We start from the raw sequence: 19,239 nt of genomic DNA on the forward strand, positions 1-19,239 counted from the left end.
CCGGGCGACTGACCGCCGCCATGTCTCAGCTCGAGCAGGCACGCCCGTGCGATTACGAGCTTGCGAAAGCTACGTTCACCCGCGCGTTGCACGCGCTTGCACGCATGGGGCACCACCTGTGGCGCCATGCTTGCAATTGTCTATAGGGTGCATTTACTGTTGGCCATAGCCGTGTGCCCTGTCATCAAGCTCGTGCTGGCAGCGACCAGCGAGCGCTCACCAGATTTCTTTCGCACCGTTAAAACTGTTGTTTACGACAGAAAATGAATTGATTTCCCACATTTTGTGCTGATGACATGTATATTCTTCTTATGGACCAGTGTCTGCTCTGTTCCGTGGGCGCAGCCGTACCTCTTTATGCTGACGCCATGACACAGTAGGGAAATGCTCTTTTTGTAAGACTCCGTTTTTTTATACCTTTGCAGATATCATACAGCAAGAACATCAGAGATGCATAGTCACAAAACTTCAAGGAAAACACCGGTGCCAAGAGTGCTGTAAGAAGAATAAAACTTGTTTTATGCGCAGCCCCTCTCTTCACAAGAGCCTGCGTTTGAGATTAATTTTTCCCATTTTTATGGCTGGGGGCTAGAATTTTGGACACTGATCTTGGCTCTATCCTCACTGCAGCCCAGCAAACGGTTTCATGACGTAGCACTCAACGATAGGAGACCCATCAGTTATGTCGCGCAATACTCCTCGGAGTAACAATGACAGGCAAACTAAACTAGAATCAGCATATATATGATGTTATTAACAGGGCAAGGGGTAAACTTATTACGCTGAGAAGTAGTTTAAAATTTGCTAACAGGGACACGAAAAAACTGCATACTATACACTCATAAGGTTCATGCTGAAATATGCCAATGTAGTCTGGTATCCTCATACCGCAGAGGGAACCAGTAAACTTGAACGTGTCCAAAAACTTGCTGGGCGATCTCTAACTAACAATTTTAGATATATTTCTGCGTCAGGCTTACTTGCAGATACAACCGTTGGAGATCAAGGTTAGACTAAACAAATTCCGCTTCTTATACTCCCTTGTTAACGAGCTGTTCAATCTAGACTCAATCGTTCAAGAGCTATCAAGCAATACAGATATAAGCATGATGTATTCAAGTATTCCTTTTTCACTTCGGCAATTCAAGAATGGAATTCGTTAACAAACGAACTTGTATAACCCTTCCGTCACTTGACGGTTTTGTTGATGCATTTAATTCTGCCGCAATTTGTTCTTAAGTGCAATTCTTTCTACTGTTAATTTTTTTTTTACTGCGTAAACCCACACCTGCAATGGCTCGCGCATTCGTGCCACAGTATACTTTAAATACATAAAAAAAAATAAAAATAGACATCCGGTCGTGCTACGTCATGGAGCCGTTGTTCACCGTCCTCCGGGATTGCGCTGCCATAAAACACACACACACACACACTTCCCGTGTTCCCTATAGGTAAGGTGAGCATTGTGCGTTCAAACTGGCCCGAGTTTGCGTCGTCTTGAGCACCTAGCTCGAATGTATTGAGGCAACCCTTTCTCTGCAATCATTCTCTCGCTCCTTCTTTGCGCGGGTGCTGTTGCGCGTTCAAAACTCCTGCAAGAAAAAAACGCGAGTGTATGCGTGCAAATGAACCTCTTGATATAAGACTGCAGCTATACACTTAAAAAAGCATAACAAGAAAACAGTTAAGATTCTTTACTCATTTCTACTACGTTCTCGGACTTTAAATAGAGATCTCCACCAGCTCGCTTGCGCACTCGCCATCCCTGTGATATTCTACTCTCAAGGCCGGTGGCATTACAGCGGGGAAGGACAAAGAAGAGCAAAATGCAAATTAAAACGAGATTATGACGAATATGAAATGAAATTTTGAGCAGTAAAGTTTAACATTAACAAAAAGTTGTTAGTTATCGCTACTTGAAAATAATCGATAATATAAAACCTGTTGTGACCATTTCGTATCAAACTTTCATCTGTTCGAAGCTGTTTTCTCGGGTTTAGCACCGATAACTCTTATTGCATGGGAGCTTGTTTCGTGGCCTGGACAACAACCAATCCTAAGACGGCCAACTCAATTTCCCTATCAATTGGGAAGCTTAAGTACTATAATACTCAGAGGGGCCCTCAGCGAAGTTTCCTGGAAGATGAAACGAGCAACATCAAAAGAAAACAGGCGAAAGAGCTGGGTTGCCGTCGATTCTCACCGCCGGGTTCTTTCGTTGAGTCTTGGGGCGGCAGGGATTCCCCGTGGAAAGAGCCGGCCCAGTTCTCTCTCGTCATAAAACCGTTCCATCATCATACACTACGCCTCGCAAAAAAAACGTTTCAGTCTTCAGGTACCAAGTTACCTTGCAAATTCTTGTTTCTAAATGCGTTCATAATAAATTGAGATAAGCTTTTTTTAAGTTTGTTTATGATAATTCGCTGTGAGCGCACGTAAACGAACCTGCCAGGTTTCTCGTTCGAGTTATCTCGCTGATATATGGTGACCTTCACGGAGTTAGGGCCCCGCCTTGTTCGGATCGTCCTTGAAGCACATGCTCTCGCTATCAATCAGCGTGGAAGATTGGTGCGAGTAAAGTACTAGCTTCGGAGGAGGTGTATCTTTGGCCCTTTATGCTCCGCTTCCCACACCGACCGTGTTTTTATGATCCGTGTAACAAGCTGACGAAGAAACTATCGATTGAGGCTGCTTCGCGCTTGATACTTGAAATGCTCCGCTGTATACCAGAGGTATCTTCTCCACAACAGGGTAATCGCAAACTATTGCGAGTGGTCAATTATCGCGATTTGTTCGCAAGTTGGAAAGGTTTATTATCCTTCGGTTGATGTCGCACGACTTAACTTGAGAACCTCAAACAAAAAAAAAATATTTTTGAAATTTGAAAGCGCTGTCACACAAACTCAGTAAACATTTGCCAGCGAATTGAAATCTAGTGAAGTATACGATTCTACGGTTTATTAAAAAGCTGAGGTTACACTAAGTTTCAGGAGATAAAACTGACCGTCAGGCGATACCTTCAATGGATATTTTAGCAGAAGATACGTCAGGACGTCAATGCTTCAGCTTGGCGCTTTGGCAAGAGAGTATTCTGGGCGTAGCATTTTATCTCTTTATCTTTCACAAATTGTACGATAAATACAGAGGCACAACAGGCTTGTATCTATACTTTGTTTCCACTTAAGTCCAGACACAATGAGCTAATAGTCCTAGTCAAGCAGCGTCAAAAGCTCGGGTCACTGGGTCCTTCTTGTTTATGATTGGTTCAGCGAAGATAAAACGCGTGCAGAAACATGGCGAACAACATGATGGTACGATTTTGACGCTGTCTGGCTGGTCCCTTCAGCGCGTAGCCTCGGTTGCGTCTGGACTTAAAGTAAAACGAAGAACGGTCGCCTAATTAATCGAAGATGTGCGTGAGACGTCATACCCAGTGTTTCATTGAACAGCCGTTCTACCAGTATTTTTACGACAATTATTGCCTCATCAATATTATACAGGGTGTTTGTTTTTAATTCAAACAGATTTATTACGCAAAATGCGTTAAAGGTACACTCATTTTTAATTAGTGAAAATATACAGATGGTTTCAATTAGAAAGTTGCTGAGCCTCATCAAAAAACACTAAATCGGGTAGTTTTAGAACGACTTGAAGCTAGTGGGAAACACAGGGGGGTTCCCCGAAAATACCACTCACACAAAAGGCGCAAAGCAAGCAGTGGAGAAACGCGGATGATAATCTAATCAGCCGTGTTTCCCCACCGCTAGCCTTGCGCCTGCCGCACGAGTGGTAACTTTGGTGCACCCCCAGCGTTTCTCACGTGCTTCAACTGGTTCTAAACGTTTAGTGTTTCTCTTTTATGACGCTTAGCACGTTTCTAATTGAAACAATATGTGTATTTACACTAGTTAATTAGTTAATTTTAAAAATTAGTTCATTATTTGACTTATAGTAAAAATGAGCCGCGTATATAATGTCCCCCTGGCCGTGTACCTGTACAAACCGCATTAGTGTACCATTTACGGGTGTTTTTGTAATGAATCTATACGAATTAAAATCAAACACCTTGTTCAACTATGCACAGTTTTCATACGACTATATTTCGCGGTGATTATGCTTACTGAATATTTCTGTGTACTGGTTCTGGGAAGGGGGATCGGTGGCCGAATGGGTTCATGCACCTCAGCTCGGAGCACTAGTTGCAAAAGCCAGCGCTGCACAACCCAGGGATCCAAACCCCCACCCCTGCCCGTTTCGATCTGGGTGAGCATCGTACCGGCGTGCGGTCGCGTATCACTACCGCGTGGTGCACGTTCAACATCCCAGGCTAGCAGTTGTACTGCATTGGCTAAATTTCTCCTCTGCAGCTGAGGGGCTCATTAAGGCTGACTAATTTCCGGTTGTATAAACGTACATACAACACAATTATTATTATGTGTGTAAAGTGTACATCATAGAGGGAGGCTGTAGGCCACACGCGTGCTGGGGGTATTGCAGGTCGCACGTGAATGCATTGGAGTTCTGTATGTACTGTTGGTGTCAGGTCCTTTACCTATTCAGCAGCGAAGATCGTGTGAAGTGTCTTTTGTTTAATGCAAGAAGTTTCCAGGGTTCTGGAATTTAATGCTATTTATAGAAACATAGGACTGAAAAAACAGATCAAGAAAGGACCATCGTAAATTTGTTCGAAGACTTAGTCTAAAAAAATGTTTCAAGCACTTGCACCTTCTATAGGATTTAAGAAAAAAATCTTTAGATAGTTATCACTAAATAAACATAACACGCTGTTTCGATTTTTTTTTTTTTTTTTTTGGATAGTGTTAAAAAGCGAAAAACAAGTTTCGATTTCAGGAAGTGAATGGCGTCCAGTGACATAACCCATCAGCGAGTCGTGCTAACCGTAGCCACTTCGCAAGCAACAACGTGTGAGGGGAGGTGACGTAACGAACAAGGAAAAAACAGTACTCACCACACGCGCCGTCCCTGAGGACAGTTCCGTGTAGGAAACCTCCCCACCGCACGAACACCCAGTCCATTTTCCTCGGTGCAAAGCTGGCCTTGTTACAGAAACCCACGCTGCCAATGGGCCCCAACAAAGCAAGCACGCGAGCCCCGTTCTTGCTTAATGACTGCTACCGCCACACCTCGACCCAGGGTCATCGAGTCCAGAATGTCGTCTGTTCCGTTTTACAAGGTGTGTGCAGCGCTGTCCGAAGTAGAGGCGCGAGAACGCATCTCTGCAAGCTGCTTTTCTCGCACAGCTCTCGAAAGCGCACATTCGCACAATAACACTTAGAAGACAAGGCCTGGATTCGTGCAGCGTTTCACAACGAGCTCGACGCGAGCACGTGACGACGCCCCTGTAGGCGGGGGGGACAAAACATCAAGCAATAACCATTAGAGAAAGTATAAAAACAAAAAAAAAAGGTCATGAACTACTTCAGACTGAAATAAACAGGCGAATTAAAATAAACTAAAAGAAGGAACAATGTAAAACATTGTAACCATCGGCAACAATCAGTCTGTCAGTCACATTGTATCGGCTCACACGCAAAAAGAATCTAAAAAAAACAAAACCGAACACCGGGAACTAGACCATGTGGACATCCAGAGCTTTATTCAAATCATTAAGACCATCACAAAATACGTGTTTATCCCACATTAAGCTAATTGCCACATGTGTTGGCAATGCATTCTTAGTGGCCTTTATTTTAGCAGACGTCGATAATACCAGTTCATTGAACCCTCCGATTCATTGAATTTTGCTCGTTGGGGCGGCTGGTGAGCTCTGTCTACCTCGGTGCACTGAGCTTTTGGTGTAGATTCAAAGTGATCCCTGGTACAGCAGTGCAAGAGCTTCTTCAGCAGCACTTCAAGAGAAGATGTAAGGGGGGAGGTTAGCGACAGAAATGTAAAAAAGTTTCGTTTTAGATTCCGCGTTGTGCTCACTTCGCAAACGAACGTCTTGTCCTTTATTGCATCGGTAGGACATCTCGCGCCGTACCGTCGTCAGGTCGCAGAATGGAATATGGTGGAAAGTTGAACGAGTTGGTTGTACATGTTTAACGAAAAAAGTAAAACAGCACAAAAAAAAAAAAGGAGAACGAAGAGACGAGGTGTACAAACAGAGCGCTGACTCGCGACTGATTTATTGGAAGAAAACACAAATCGACAAGCATCACGAATCCTCAAAACACAAAAAGTCACCGTCCCCCGCACTTGCCAAACCTGCTCAAAAATGCCAACTCTTTGTCAAATAATGCGATGGAAGGTGAACTGACGCACCTTTCTTTTTGCTTCGAAATATAAAAAGCCTCTAAACTTTTTCTGGTCATCTGTTGAATGTGTTGTCCCAAGATACTAGATTTATCAAAAACGAGTTTGCAACCGCGCCTATCACAGTGTACTGCCAAGTTGTCAGCTGGTCAGCTGGCGATAATCTAACTGATAGAGCATGCTCTCTTAACCTCTCGTCCAGAGAGGTAAAGAGAGCTTGATGTTTTTTGAGGATTCGCGATGCTTGTCGGTTTTTGTTTTCTTCCAATAAATCAGTTCAGAATCAGCGCTCTGTTTGTTTTGTACACTTCGTCTTTTTGTCCTTTTTTTGCGCTGTTTTACTTGTGCGTTAAACATCGCTGGATGGAGCTTGAACTCATTCGCGAGCGCGGCGTTGTCGTTCATCTCTCTTGGCATGTTAACGATGGCGACAACTAATATGGCTGCCTTTACGGAGCGCCGTGCAGCTATAACTCACCGGGGCCACCGCGCTCACCGTCTAATAAATCATACCGAAACCAACAGGTCACTGTGGACGTCACTTGCTTTTTCGAAGGCCCGAAAAACGCGAAAGTGGAAAGTTAGTTTCGATTTTGACAGTTCGTTTTCAGGTACGTACAGTAATAAGCGCATGACATAATTTTGGTGGAAATTAGAAGAGTGATAAGGCGTCAAAGGCTTATCTTTAAAGAAACTTTTCAGCATTTTCATTTTCTTCTTAAAAACGTTGTTCGGAAGTTTTTGGCCAGTTAAGCATGTGAATACGTGGAGACGAATGGACATATCCCAGCTACCCGAATCGTACTTTTAAACGCTTCAAAAACGCTTCTAGTTTTTAATTACATTTAATTTGTTCTGGATATGCACACAGTGTCCCACTCACAGTTCATTACATTCGGACGAAAAGCTCTAGGTGATGAATATGATTGATCCATCTGCGGTACGAAAATCGCGGTTCGATGTTGAAGGTTGACACCCCTTTATGGTTTTACAGATATTGACGTAACCGCAGCACCATGTCCACGAAATTGGTTTGTGCATCTTCTAAACGCTCGATTGTGTGTCTCGCTCCTCAGACATTACAGACTAAATGTAGTTGATGGGGCACCGAAAGAAGTGAAGAGCCTTCTCCGTCCTCTAACTTGCGTGATGTCTTCATAAACCAGCAGCGGTAGAAACCTGAGCACGCAAGTTTGTGGAACATATGGGACACACACAACGACCTTGCAAGAGCGAGCTCGTGCAGGCGTATCGTATAGCAAGAAAATAAAGCCTTCAAAAACAGCAAGAAGTCAACGACCAGAGGAATTCTACATCAGCCTGGAGCTGAAGTCTATAAGCGAAGCACCGGCAACTACTCTAAAGTTGCATTCGCACTGCTGATATCATCATACAAGAGAGACGGTATTCATAGCAGAGACGATGACAGGATTATCAGCCGACAAGGCCCACGCATGTTAGAAGCATTTTGGCTTCATTCAAATGTATCATTTGAAGATACCAGCAGACAGTTTTTATGTGGTCAATGTGACAGACCGTCATGCAAGGAAGAAACATGCCTCAGACAGTTCATACGGACTTTTGTTGAGCGATAAATGTGCAGCGTGACCGCAGTTTACGGTTTCCGGGAGACTCGTCTCCAAGTTCTTCCTACCAGTTTCGATCACTCTTTTGTGGTTTGCCTTAACCTGCTCAGTTCAAATCCGACCCCAACGAACTAGCAGACGACGACGCCGCGAGGGACGTGCGCAACAACCGCTCCTCTGGTCCTGGCCGGACGCGCCGCGCTCCGAGGGCAGGCTCGTCCGGACACCAGTTCTGCCGGCCGCAAGGGCGTGGGGCCTCCTCGGTGTGGAAACAAGTAAACGGTCCGGAACAAGGTGAGAGCGCCCGGATCCGAGAAGAGAGTGGCGGGAAAGAAGGCGGCGGCCCGCCCTCTCTTCAGGAACGGTGCCGTGCAGGCGTGGAGCAGCGCCGGTCAGTCAGTGCGCGTTGTGCAGCCTCCCGGAGTACGTGGATTTCCAGTCCCCTCCATCCCACCCGACCCATCCCCGACAACACCCGAGGAGTTTTTCGGTGCGACCATGTCCGGCGGCCAAGTGACGAGTCCCATGTCAACCACGCTGGTGCTGGTGCTTCTCGCGGCGGTCGCGGCCGTGGTCGGCTTCCCGCAGGGGGGCCCCGCGGAGTCCTGCGACTCGATGCTTCCGAGGCACGTGTACACGCAGCCCAAGCCCGCGCACGAATCGCCCTACACCTTCGTGGCGTCAGCGAGCCGCTACTCCTTCCAGAACGTCGACGGGATCCAGGGTGAGTTGTTGAGGCGTGTTGGGACGCGGGGGTAGGAATACCTTGGTGTAAGGATGTCAGATCGGCGGATTACGGATGAAATGATCTCATCATTTTTATCAGATTAATAAAAAAATTCTTTATTCTTATAATTTAAAGTTAATATTTCGATTTGATTTTCAATATCGTGGCCGTTTACCTAGCTCATTTGTAAGAAAGTATTGTTGTTTTACGCATAGAGTTGGTTGGGTATAGTCAAATTGTATCTTGATTTCGACATCCAAACTATCGGTTTGCTAAAGCGAATATGATTTCAAGATAATTTCTGACATCACCCATCATGCCATCATGCAAGAGCACTTGATTCATATTTTATGCATGGAATTTTGTTGAAGTGAAGCAATCGCCGATTTTTACACGCATCGGCTAGTCAAACAGCTCAGCCGATCTCAGTATGAGTCTCCAAGCACGGGCCGACACTTCTACAAATGTCGGAGCACTTCTTTAAAAATTCGGACATGAAATTCACAGTAGAAACCTTCTGCCCTGATATTTTAGTGCTCCAAAAATATCCCCTATTTTCCCCCCAGCCTCTGTTTAGACAAACCGAAAAAAAAAACCGAAGTGTTTACATTGTGGCGCCGTGCGTGACGTCGTACATGCTCGCGATATAATCTGCGTAATATCGACAACTTTATTTTACGATTAATACTTTTTTTACTCTTCTCTTTTCTCCAGGTTCACTTATCGAGATCCAGTTATTGAGATCTTATCATTTATCGAGGTTCGTAGATCAGGCTCCGCGCGCTTTGCGATGGAACAGACAGGCGGGCTTTTGTCTGACTGATCTCGGGGGACTGATTCAATGCGAACTGCTGTTAGAGAGGTGCACCTATTCTGGCTCTACTCTAAACAACGGAAGATGCAATGCTGTTCACTTTAGGGCGGGAGAATCTCTCGGAAAAAAATAGAACAAAATTGTGCCATAAAAATCCTATTTGCACCTTGCATCCCAATTCGGTCGGTACGTTTGGGAATTAAATTAGGACAGATTTCACTGACCGGGGTGTCGCCGAAAGTATTGAGCCCAAACATCGCCAAAGCTCGGGGCGCATGGCACTTTGGGATGAAACTTTTCTTGATCAAATATATATTACATTCGAGCAAATTTGTCGCTTGGTCAGTAATAGACTAAATTTAGAGGGAAGTATCGGAGAGAAGCCTCTTAGGCATGCAGAAGTTATTAAGTGATATGAGGTTTAAAAACGCTTCTTCGTCTGTCTCTGTTTTTACTGATTGACTTAGAATTACCTGTCTCTTATCGAATAGCTTGCCTGATGACGTGAGTTAATCTTATGGCGTTGTTTTTTTTTTAAATATTATTAAGGCGTTTGACAAAAATCCGTAAAAGTTCCTGCACCTCTACGCGTACAATTAAAACACGCACTGGTTTGAACAGCCTTGAAACATCACGCAAACTATTTTCATGAATGCCCAATCATAATAGTTTGCAGATTTTCCCCGTTAAATGGAATATTTGCAAAACGGCTGTTGATTGAAAATTGTTCACTCATTTAATGTATCTCCAAGTCCACCGTTTCCTCTCAGGCCTCGCAATGTCAGTATATATATATATATATATATATATATATATATATATATATCATCCAACAAACAAATAGCGGAATCGCCCTGTAGGCTATAGTAGAATAACTGCTTTTAAATCTCGCTGGAGAGGACTCGTTTGACAATACAACACCACCAAATGTCCTACACGCGTGTCAAAAGCGGCGGATACTCAAGTGTCCGCATTTCAGGCAGGACTTACTTCCCGCCGCATACGTGCACATAGAACAAATGTTTCCTTTTATATTCGTGCCTATCGTCAACTTTGTTGGGGTTAGACCCTCGATGACGTAAGACAGTGAAGTGCATAAAGCAAAGACAATGGACATCATTGAAGCTCCATTTCACTACTTCCCGCTGCTCAAAACATCAAATTGGAAAAGTAGAGGTCTTCACAGAGGAAAAATTTTCTGCAAACAAACTAAAAAAAAAAAAAAAAAGAGGCAAAAGCCGGAGCTTCAGTAATGTTTCCACAGCGTGTGATCACGATGTAGTACAAGATCTCCTAGAGTGGATGGTCTTCCAAATGGTAGAAAGGGACAGTACAGATGCGGCGTCGGAGTTGGAGGAAAGGAAAGTCGCCTCGGACACTTTAAAGTGCATCTTTTATTTTTTTTTTTTTTCTTATTTCGGTCTATTAGGGGAACCGTGAAGTTCCAGACCGGATAGTTTGCCCTTTCTTTACTGACGCGCTTTTTTACCTTATTCGCGGACTCTGTTCCCGCTCTCACGTACTTGGCGACTTCGCAACCTTTCGGGAATCGAGAAAAAGAAACGACTTGACTCGTGGCTAAAAAAAGAAAGCGCAATAAAGCTCCCCCGACCGAGTGTCCCTTCGTCGCCGTTGGTTTTTCGCTCAAGGCACGATGCCGTAAAAGCGAAACGTGGTTTCTTTGTGTCAGCCGAGTCTCTGCTGATTGGCCACGCCAAGCAAACTTCCTTTATCTCGAGCAACATTCCTGTTTGTGGGGGAAAGAAAAACCCACGACTGGCATTCAGTATGCGTGGGATACGGCCACCTTCTCGGACGATGCGCAATCCTGCCGGACGTCAAGAAGAGAATTGAACAGGGTTTCGGTTTTTGTTTAGGTTTTTCTGAGAGTCTCACTTTTCTCCTCATCGAGGCGCACTGTTCGTGCGTGACTGCGTGTACATCGAACGTGTCGCGCTCACCGTCTGTCACACGACACAACTCGACCCATATTTCGCCCCGGAATTACGAGAACATAAGAAAGTCAATACGTGTAACGCGGGGCGTCGTGGATTGAGGGGCGAATGTAATCGGGTCTTCGTCGCTTTCGAGGTCTCGACATCCATCATTTATTCAGTTTGTGGATTCATACGAGGGTAAAAGCTAACATTGTCTGACAACGTATTCAACAATCATGCACATTAACTGTACGAGCTTCGTCGGAGAAGTTACAGTAAACTTAGAGCATACACTGTGTTTATTATGTGCACATGTTGCCTACATTATGTGCAGTGCAGCATGTGCACACAATGCATACATTTTGTGAAAATATTTTCACATATTTATTTATTTATTTATTTATGTATACTGCGACCTCAGTTGAGGTCATTGCAGGAGTGGATTACACAACTAAAAACATGAGTAGAGAGAACAATAAACGAGAACATATTCAACAACATAATGATTCGCCAGAAACACCAAACATCAAAGGAAGTCAACTTTCGCGAGTTTTATAACAAAGTCGTCGTACTGGAGCATACGCGTAGAACCGTCAATACTATTCCACAGCTCAACAGTGCGCGGAAAAAAAAGAATTTTGAAACAGTTTACGTGAGAACGAAAGGGTACAATATTTAAGGGATGGTAACGCCTAGTGCGCGAAATATCTGAGAAGGAAATATACTTCATACATTCAATGCCACTTTCATTATTAACAATTCTATACAACAACTTCAATCGCTCGATAGTTCGCCTTAACGATAAAGATTCTAGCCCTAATGTTGGCAAAGCGGATGAAGGTGAAAAGTGTCGATCATATCGATTGGAAATAAATCGGATAGCCTTAGCCTGAACAGAGTCAATGAGATTAATGTCCTTTTTTAAATGAACGTCCCAGACCACTGAACCGTACTCCAAAATCGGCCTCACGAGAGTTTTAAAAGCGGTTAATTTTACCTCTTTAGACGAATTTTTAACATGCGTTTAACATGGCCCAATTTTCTGAGGGCGCGGGAGAAAATATTGCACACAAATGATCAAACTACCCTCTCTCGCCCCCCCCCCCCCCCCCTTTTTCTCAAGTAGTTTTTATTTATGCGTTAGCATTACAACGCTCGTTTTCACGAAAACCCGCCGGTGTCTGTCCGTGTGTCAGCGCCATGCACGACGTCGCGAGGAGAGTGGGGTGGTCTGGAGGTATCGTGAGGTGGCGGGGAGAGAGGAAAAGTGTGACGCGTGCTGACGTCAGCGCTTCGAACCCACACGAGTGTCGCACAGCTGGCGAGGAGTCAGAGACGAGCACGCGCCGCGCAGCTTTGAAATGCGGCCCAGCTCTGTAGCCGCTCCGGTGTTGACACCAAGAGCGACGACGAACAAAAGTCGAGGCCACGCGTTTAATAAATTGAATCCCATGAAAATGCTCACGCACTTCCATCGAATTAATACCATTGATCCGCGAATATATTTTTCCCCCTTTATTTTGTGATAATGTCAAATTAATTTAGTACAACGTTAACGACAACGGGCGAATAGCCTATGTCCTCGATTAGTCAATTCGAAAGCTGTAAGGCGAGCGTTTGAGCAATAGATACGTGTTCGCTGTTGCACGCATGGTCATTGCGCGGTAACGACACAAACGACATTCGTGCCCGCTCGCAAGAACGCACTCGCTACAGTCTGGCTTTTTAAGTGTGGATTGGTTTGTTTCTGCACGAAGAAACGGTCTGAAGACCAGCCTACTGTTTGCAAACTTGAGTCACAAGTGTTTCGCACTGAGCAAAATCAGTTTCTCCTTTATCCGTAGTTCAGTCAATGCGCATGCACAGTCCGCACTCACTGCCGTTGTCTGAAACCAAAACACTCGTCCAGAAACGCGCTTTTTTTTTTTTGTGCAATTGTTTGGATTTTTTTTTTTTTACAGTTGTGAATTGTGTTTTTTGCGAATTTATTGTTGCACCGTTTTATTCATGGTGTACAACGCAGTCCTTGGCGCACGCGTTTTCGCACAGATCAGAGATAAAGCTGCGCGCCCGTGACAGTCACCTTTGTCACAGTTGAACAGCAGTGAACCAATATTTACATATTTAATGCCAAAAAAGCAAAGTGAAAGCAGTTTTGACGTTAGATATTTGAACAGTTTGAGGCATGTCTGCCATGCTGTGGCTACACGGATGTTCCATTTTTGGTGGAAAATTTGGCTCCTGGGGTTTCTAACGTGCGTCACGCAGTAGTGAAACACGACCGCACGCCGGTACGACGGTTACCTCGGTTGTAATTGGCAGGGTAGGCACTGAGGGTTGGACCCAGGACCCCTCGATCCTGCGGAGCGAGCTTTCGCTCCACGTGTTCTGAGCTGCTTTCAAGAGTTCACGCCTAGACAGCTCGGATGGGCGACATGATAAACGAGTGCTCATAACTTTGACCGCATAGTCGCAAAAAAGTTCTCGCCGGTCAACGATAAACCTATCTTACCAAGCGTAACACGCATGCGTGACACGCTCGCGCAGACTTGCCGCGGGGTTCTCGCGTACGCAGAAAGACTCCCAAGATGCATGGCGACGGCGGTGGTGTCGCGAAACTGGCTGGTGAGATCGGTTTATTCCCCTCGCAGCGAACCTGCTATTTCCATATCCTCGAAAGGCGTTGATAATCTAGTAATGTTTAAGAAATCTCCGAGAGAAGTACTCGTCTTCCGCGGCGAGCTCTACCGGATCACCCCGATGCGATGCGGGAAAGAAACCCAGTCCCTGACGGTGCGAGTTTCTTCGTTCGCGAGAGTGTCACAACTTTTGTATCGCTTTAACGTCGCCGTTATAATTTAAATTATTTAATGTAATTTTACAAAGACAGCCGAGTTTGTTTATTGTTATTGTGAACATTACCGGAGGCGTCAAAATTTCAATAATCGGCAGTGTTTTTTTTTTTTTTTTTTAGAATATACGGTTTGACCATTATTTTTGTAATCGGATGATTCTTGCGGTGTGCTTGTCCAAACTCTTTCTCAATAAATGACTCCGGGTATGATTCGATAATGGAAGATAAAGCAAATAAGGCAGACGTGCTGATGTTGCTGCTGTCCACTGCGGCGAGTCGTGAAACGAACACCGTTTATTCGGATAAGCTGCGTATTTATGCTGTGGCCCGCGATGGCTGGCGTGATGTCGCTGGATGCGCGGCGGGGTTATATACACTGGGCTTGTGAGTCGTCACAGGAGCACGAAGGGAACGAATACCAACAAAAACCAAACTAATAAGACGGACAACCTAGAGGTCTGAAACAGTTTCACTTTATCCGACATCACGAGTCTCTTTTTTTTTTTTTTTCTCCGGTGGTGTGGGTTTTCTGTTGTGAATCTATTTGGTTGTTTCGTTTCATGCAATCATTCTTGCTCTATAAACTATAGACTTATAAATGAAATAATTCAGCAAGTGACAGGTATGTTTGTGAGTCAGTAGAAGTCGATCAATGATTGCCGACCCACTCACTTAAATTATATCCATCTTGACATTTGGTTTGTTTGGAATGCGGTACAAATAAGAGAGAAGTAGCTTTATATACATCTATACGAATGACAGAAGAACTTTCGCTCGAGTTATAGTCTCAAGGCAAGCCATAATATGTGGCGCATTGGGAGTTCTATAAAGTGACGTTGTGTGCTTTTGGAGTTTTCCGACACCGTACATAGAATTGCAGGCTCTCTGTGTTGCAAGTCAGCGTGTGCGAGCATTCGATTCATCTTACACGCGTCAAAGTGTTTGTTTCTAACAGAAGACAAATGACCTTACCCGCACCTTGAGTGATCCACGCGGGATGAATTATTTCTCCTACGCGCGTCTCGCATTGAAACAATGTTGAAGGCTCACGTGGGGGGGCTGGTGCTGGACGTCCTCGGGAGATAAACCGGAATAAGAAAAATTAAAAAAAAAAAAAATGTCAGCGCACGACATTGCGCTTTTTCTTATGTTTTCTAGAGCCAAGGGAGAAAGACTAATGCGTGAAAATGTTAACAAAATTTAGCACTGTTTTTATTTTTTTAATGAATATTATTATGTTTTGCGGTGACTGCAACAGCTCACTTGAGAAAGAACAGAGAAAACTGCTTATCTGCTTTTTTTGCATTGTGATCGGAGGGCCAATCCCAGCGACTCATGTATTTATTTATTTATTTATTTATTTATTCTTATTTTCACTGACCCACCAACAGCTTAATGCCTCCTTAGTGGTGCACTTATCAATGAGTCAATGAATAGAAAAAGGTTAAACTCATGAACGGCTGACCACGCGTCTAGATTAAAATTTAAAAAAAAAAACTAAAAAAAACGAAGTATTTAATGTGTCAGTGTCGATTAAGTTCGTCGAGCACACTCCACCGAACAGTGATATAGGCTCCCTGATATCTCTGCGAGAAAGTAGAATTTGTTTTTTAAATGAATGCTACGGACATTTTTAGTGATAGCGCGAGGCGTGGAGCCCTTTCTACTCGCTCCTGATTCACCGGCAGATTTCGTCATAAACTATTGCGAGCAACTGCGGTCTGCGTCGCCATATATGGGCAAACGTCTCTACACGTCGTTGAATTTAGCTTTTAAAACGTCAAAAACGTTTCCAGGTAGAATGTGCGGAGCGTTCTGTCCTAAGTGCGAAATACATGGGAGAATCGGTCTTCCTCCAGTATAACTATAACTTTATTTATATATATATATTTGATGCTTGGCAAGACCATCAAAAATAAGCGAAAGCCGAGCGTGTGCATTAAAAAAGAAAAGAAAACGGCAGGTGACTCCTTTAGTGAACATTGAGCTCCGACGGAACGGTCTTAGCACTTTATAAATCAAGAATTCCGGCAACAACCTCGGGATACGCTTGGGAAGTGCAGATGGTAGAAGGATGCGCTCGAGGACATCTTCAAAAAAAGAAAAAGAAGGCACCTCCGGGGATGGAGACGTGAAGGGACCCATAAAAAGAAACTTCGCCCCACGGTCTTCTTCTTTTCCTTCTTACGCGTAGGCTTTCCCCTCACAACGTGTTCTTTTTTTTTCCGTTCTTTCTGATTCGCAATTTGTGAAAGGACAGTCTCCGTTTCCGCACAGCAAACTCGCTTCGAGACAGCGTCACTACTTCGACGGTTCCCGAGTTCGAGCCGAACCTCGCCCATCATGGCCCGGACATTATTTCCCAACAAACATGATAGCGGAGCGCCGGAGAATACCGACCCCCGAGAGCGTTGCCTTTTATATCCAAACATGCCCTCCTCTGTTCCCCTGCGGAAGAGCTCCTGTTCGAATCACAGAAAAGATTGCGGAGGGAGAGGAGAAAGAGAGAGTGCATCTTGGGGTGTCACGTCTCGGCTTCCTCTTGAAGTCGTGCAATCTGCAAGTGAAAGCCAGTCAGTAAATATTCTTACTTTTTCTTATTCTTTCTTTCTTTTTTCTTCTTTTTTTACGTACGGCTACGTAGTTATTTTGATATATTTTTGTGCACGCCTTATCGCTTTCTCGTTGTTTGGGTCGTCCGGCCACTCTGGATGTTGTTGAGGCTTCCGATTCCGCCGCCGCATTTGTGCGAGCGAATTTGTTTTTGGTCTCGTCCCGAGTCTTTTGTTACTGTTAGGATGATCTGGAGTATGCACGGAGCCAGATCGCGCCTCCCCCCAAGAAATACCTTCTCGCTAGCTTGCACAAACGCTGGCGGCTACGTCGTGCCTTCACAGAAAAGCGACCCAACGCTCGTGCACAATTTCCCCCCCCCCCCTTCTTTCTCTCTCTCTCTCTCTCTCTCTCTTTCTCTCTTTCTCCTAAACATGACTCGCGGCGTGTCTCCGCAAAAATCATGCGCCGGGGACGCCGCGATTGCGTGACCGGCTCTTCGTGGTTGCGTTCTCTCTTTCGTTTGTAGGCCTCTATGTATACTGCTGCCCGTTGAGTGATCTGCTTCTTTAATCTCGTTTGCGCTCGCGTCGAGGTGCAGTCAGAGACGGCTTCGGGGGCACGCAACGTCCGGTCGCTTCTAAACGCGCCCTTTTTATTCCGCGGCTCAGTACGCCACTTTTAAGTATGCGTGCTTCGAGCGAGCTCGAAGTGAGCGTAGAATCGTGAAAAGGAAATAAAAATACGATAATAGATTCGTGCGAAACAAAGAACGTAACACCTAGGATATTCGTAACTCGGCAGGGAGGAGGCGACGCCATCCAGCGAGAAAAACGCGCGAAGGAGAGAAGCGGATAGCTATCACCTATCAAAGTGCGCAGCGAAAACCGGCGTGGCTTGGGGGCCGAAATGTGAAACAAAGAAAAGAAAATTCAATGCGCGCCCTTTAATTCGCGCGTAGGTAAAATATTCTGTAGTCCACGACAGCTTAAGAAAGACATCATCACTATGATCACGTTCCTTGATTCCTGATCCTTGAGTCACTGATGCCCCAATTTGATTGGCTCTGGAGCAATACGATGGCCGGAATTCACCACACCATGCAGTTACTAAGCCTTCAGAAACTATGACCACTGAGTCCATAACTAACGCAAGGCGTCACGAAGGGCGAGGCTAGCCCCTATCCTTTCCAACTGTTGGCCAGCCTATGAGAACCCAACATCATCTAGGAACAAATCGTGAAGCGACAAACGCCATTACAGTTGACCGTCGCCTGTCCCTCATATGGGAACAGGGACTTACAGTCTTGAGACCTAAAATGTGAAAATGATCGGTGCAGGAAAAGTACATACACTGAACACAGCACACAGGGAACCGCGTCTCGCTTGTTTCGCGGTTGTTGGTGGTGTTTTTGCTACGTACGAGTGAATAACCAGCGCATAAATAACCCCGGTTTTCCTTTCACTAAACGAGAAGCTGTCGACGGCAGCCGGTCCCAGGTCAGAGGTGAGCGGTGCGCAGAACGAAGTGAGCACGACCTGCGCCAAGACCAGAATGAAGCTGCGCTTCGCTTTTTTGCCTGAAATAAAAAGGCCTGGACCTGCAGTGATTGAACTGTTCCCTCTTCAAGGTCACAATCGGGTGTCGGAGTTTTTCTTTTACAATTTTGTTTTCTTGTTTTCTTTAGTTTGTTATTTTCCTGGGGTTTAGAGACAGCAGGGAAAAAACTCGGCTTCTTCTCATCGGTATTTTCGTTTTCCGTTTCATATTTCGTTCTTTTGAGCGTGGATAGTCTTTACGGTGAACGAGGCTAGTGCATATGTAAGAATGACTCTTGAACATCTGCTGAGAGATAAGTTCTTTATTATGGAGATGTCTGCTGATGACCAGTTCTTCACCTACTGGTGAAGAACTGACAATTTTTTCTGGAAGCATGGGGATAGCCGCAATAATTGATGTGGTCAACCGACGAGAAGTTAGCAGTCTCTTCGTCGGAGAACAGTAAAAGCAAAAACATTTTGCAGGCCTGCGGCCTGTTGTAAACATGCTTGTCGGTCACGTTAGGAACCGACCAGCTATTTTCTTGAGATTGTTGTTGAAAAGTGTTGCTCTAAACCCTAAAAAAAAAATCTTTGCGCGCTTTTTTTTTTTTTTTTTTTTTGCACGTTAAGTAAGAAGTATCACTGATGTATATAGTTCGACCACTTAAAATAGATAGTATTGGGTACAAACGCATGGTTTCTACAGCTATCATGAAGACTTATCACACATCCGAAATTTGTATAGATTCTTCACGCTCGTCGCGAAAGGTTGCGCGGACGTTTTCATTATAATCACCCGCTGAACACACCATCACCGCTATTACCAACACCTATTTGATTGCGCAACAGGTGACTATAAGACGACATGTTACAATACTCTCTACATCTGGTATGTTAGGGTGCCTTAATATTTCGAGTACACTAGCAATACTTGAAAAAAAAAAAAAACTG

General features: G+C 44.7%; 1 protein-coding gene across 3 annotated transcripts in view; it reads left to right on the top strand.

Annotated features, from left to right (window-relative positions):
* The first annotated feature begins 7,978 nt into the window (after positions 1 to 7,978).
* Positions 7,979 to 19,239, top strand: part of LOC8027970 (putative ferric-chelate reductase 1) — an 84,515-nt gene continuing 73,254 nt past the window's right edge. Inside the window, exons 1-2 of one of the 3 annotated variants that reach the window (XM_029987602.4) lie at positions 7,979 to 8,156; positions 8,222 to 8,586. In XM_029987602.4, coding sequence (XP_029843462.1) covers positions 8,361 to 8,586 — 226 coding nt within the window. In that variant the 5' untranslated portion in view covers positions 7,979 to 8,156; positions 8,222 to 8,360. The remainder of the gene's footprint in view (positions 8,157 to 8,221; positions 8,587 to 19,239) is intronic. The other 2 variants (XM_029987603.3, XM_042292534.1) reach the window with 2 other exon arrangements.

The sequence above is a fragment of the Ixodes scapularis genome, unplaced genomic scaffold (genome assembly GCF_016920785.2).
Source record: "Ixodes scapularis isolate PalLabHiFi unplaced genomic scaffold, ASM1692078v2 PGA_scaffold3__209_contigs__length_174095766, whole genome shotgun sequence".
In the NCBI taxonomy this organism is placed as follows: Eukaryota; Metazoa; Arthropoda; class Arachnida; order Ixodida; family Ixodidae; genus Ixodes; species Ixodes scapularis.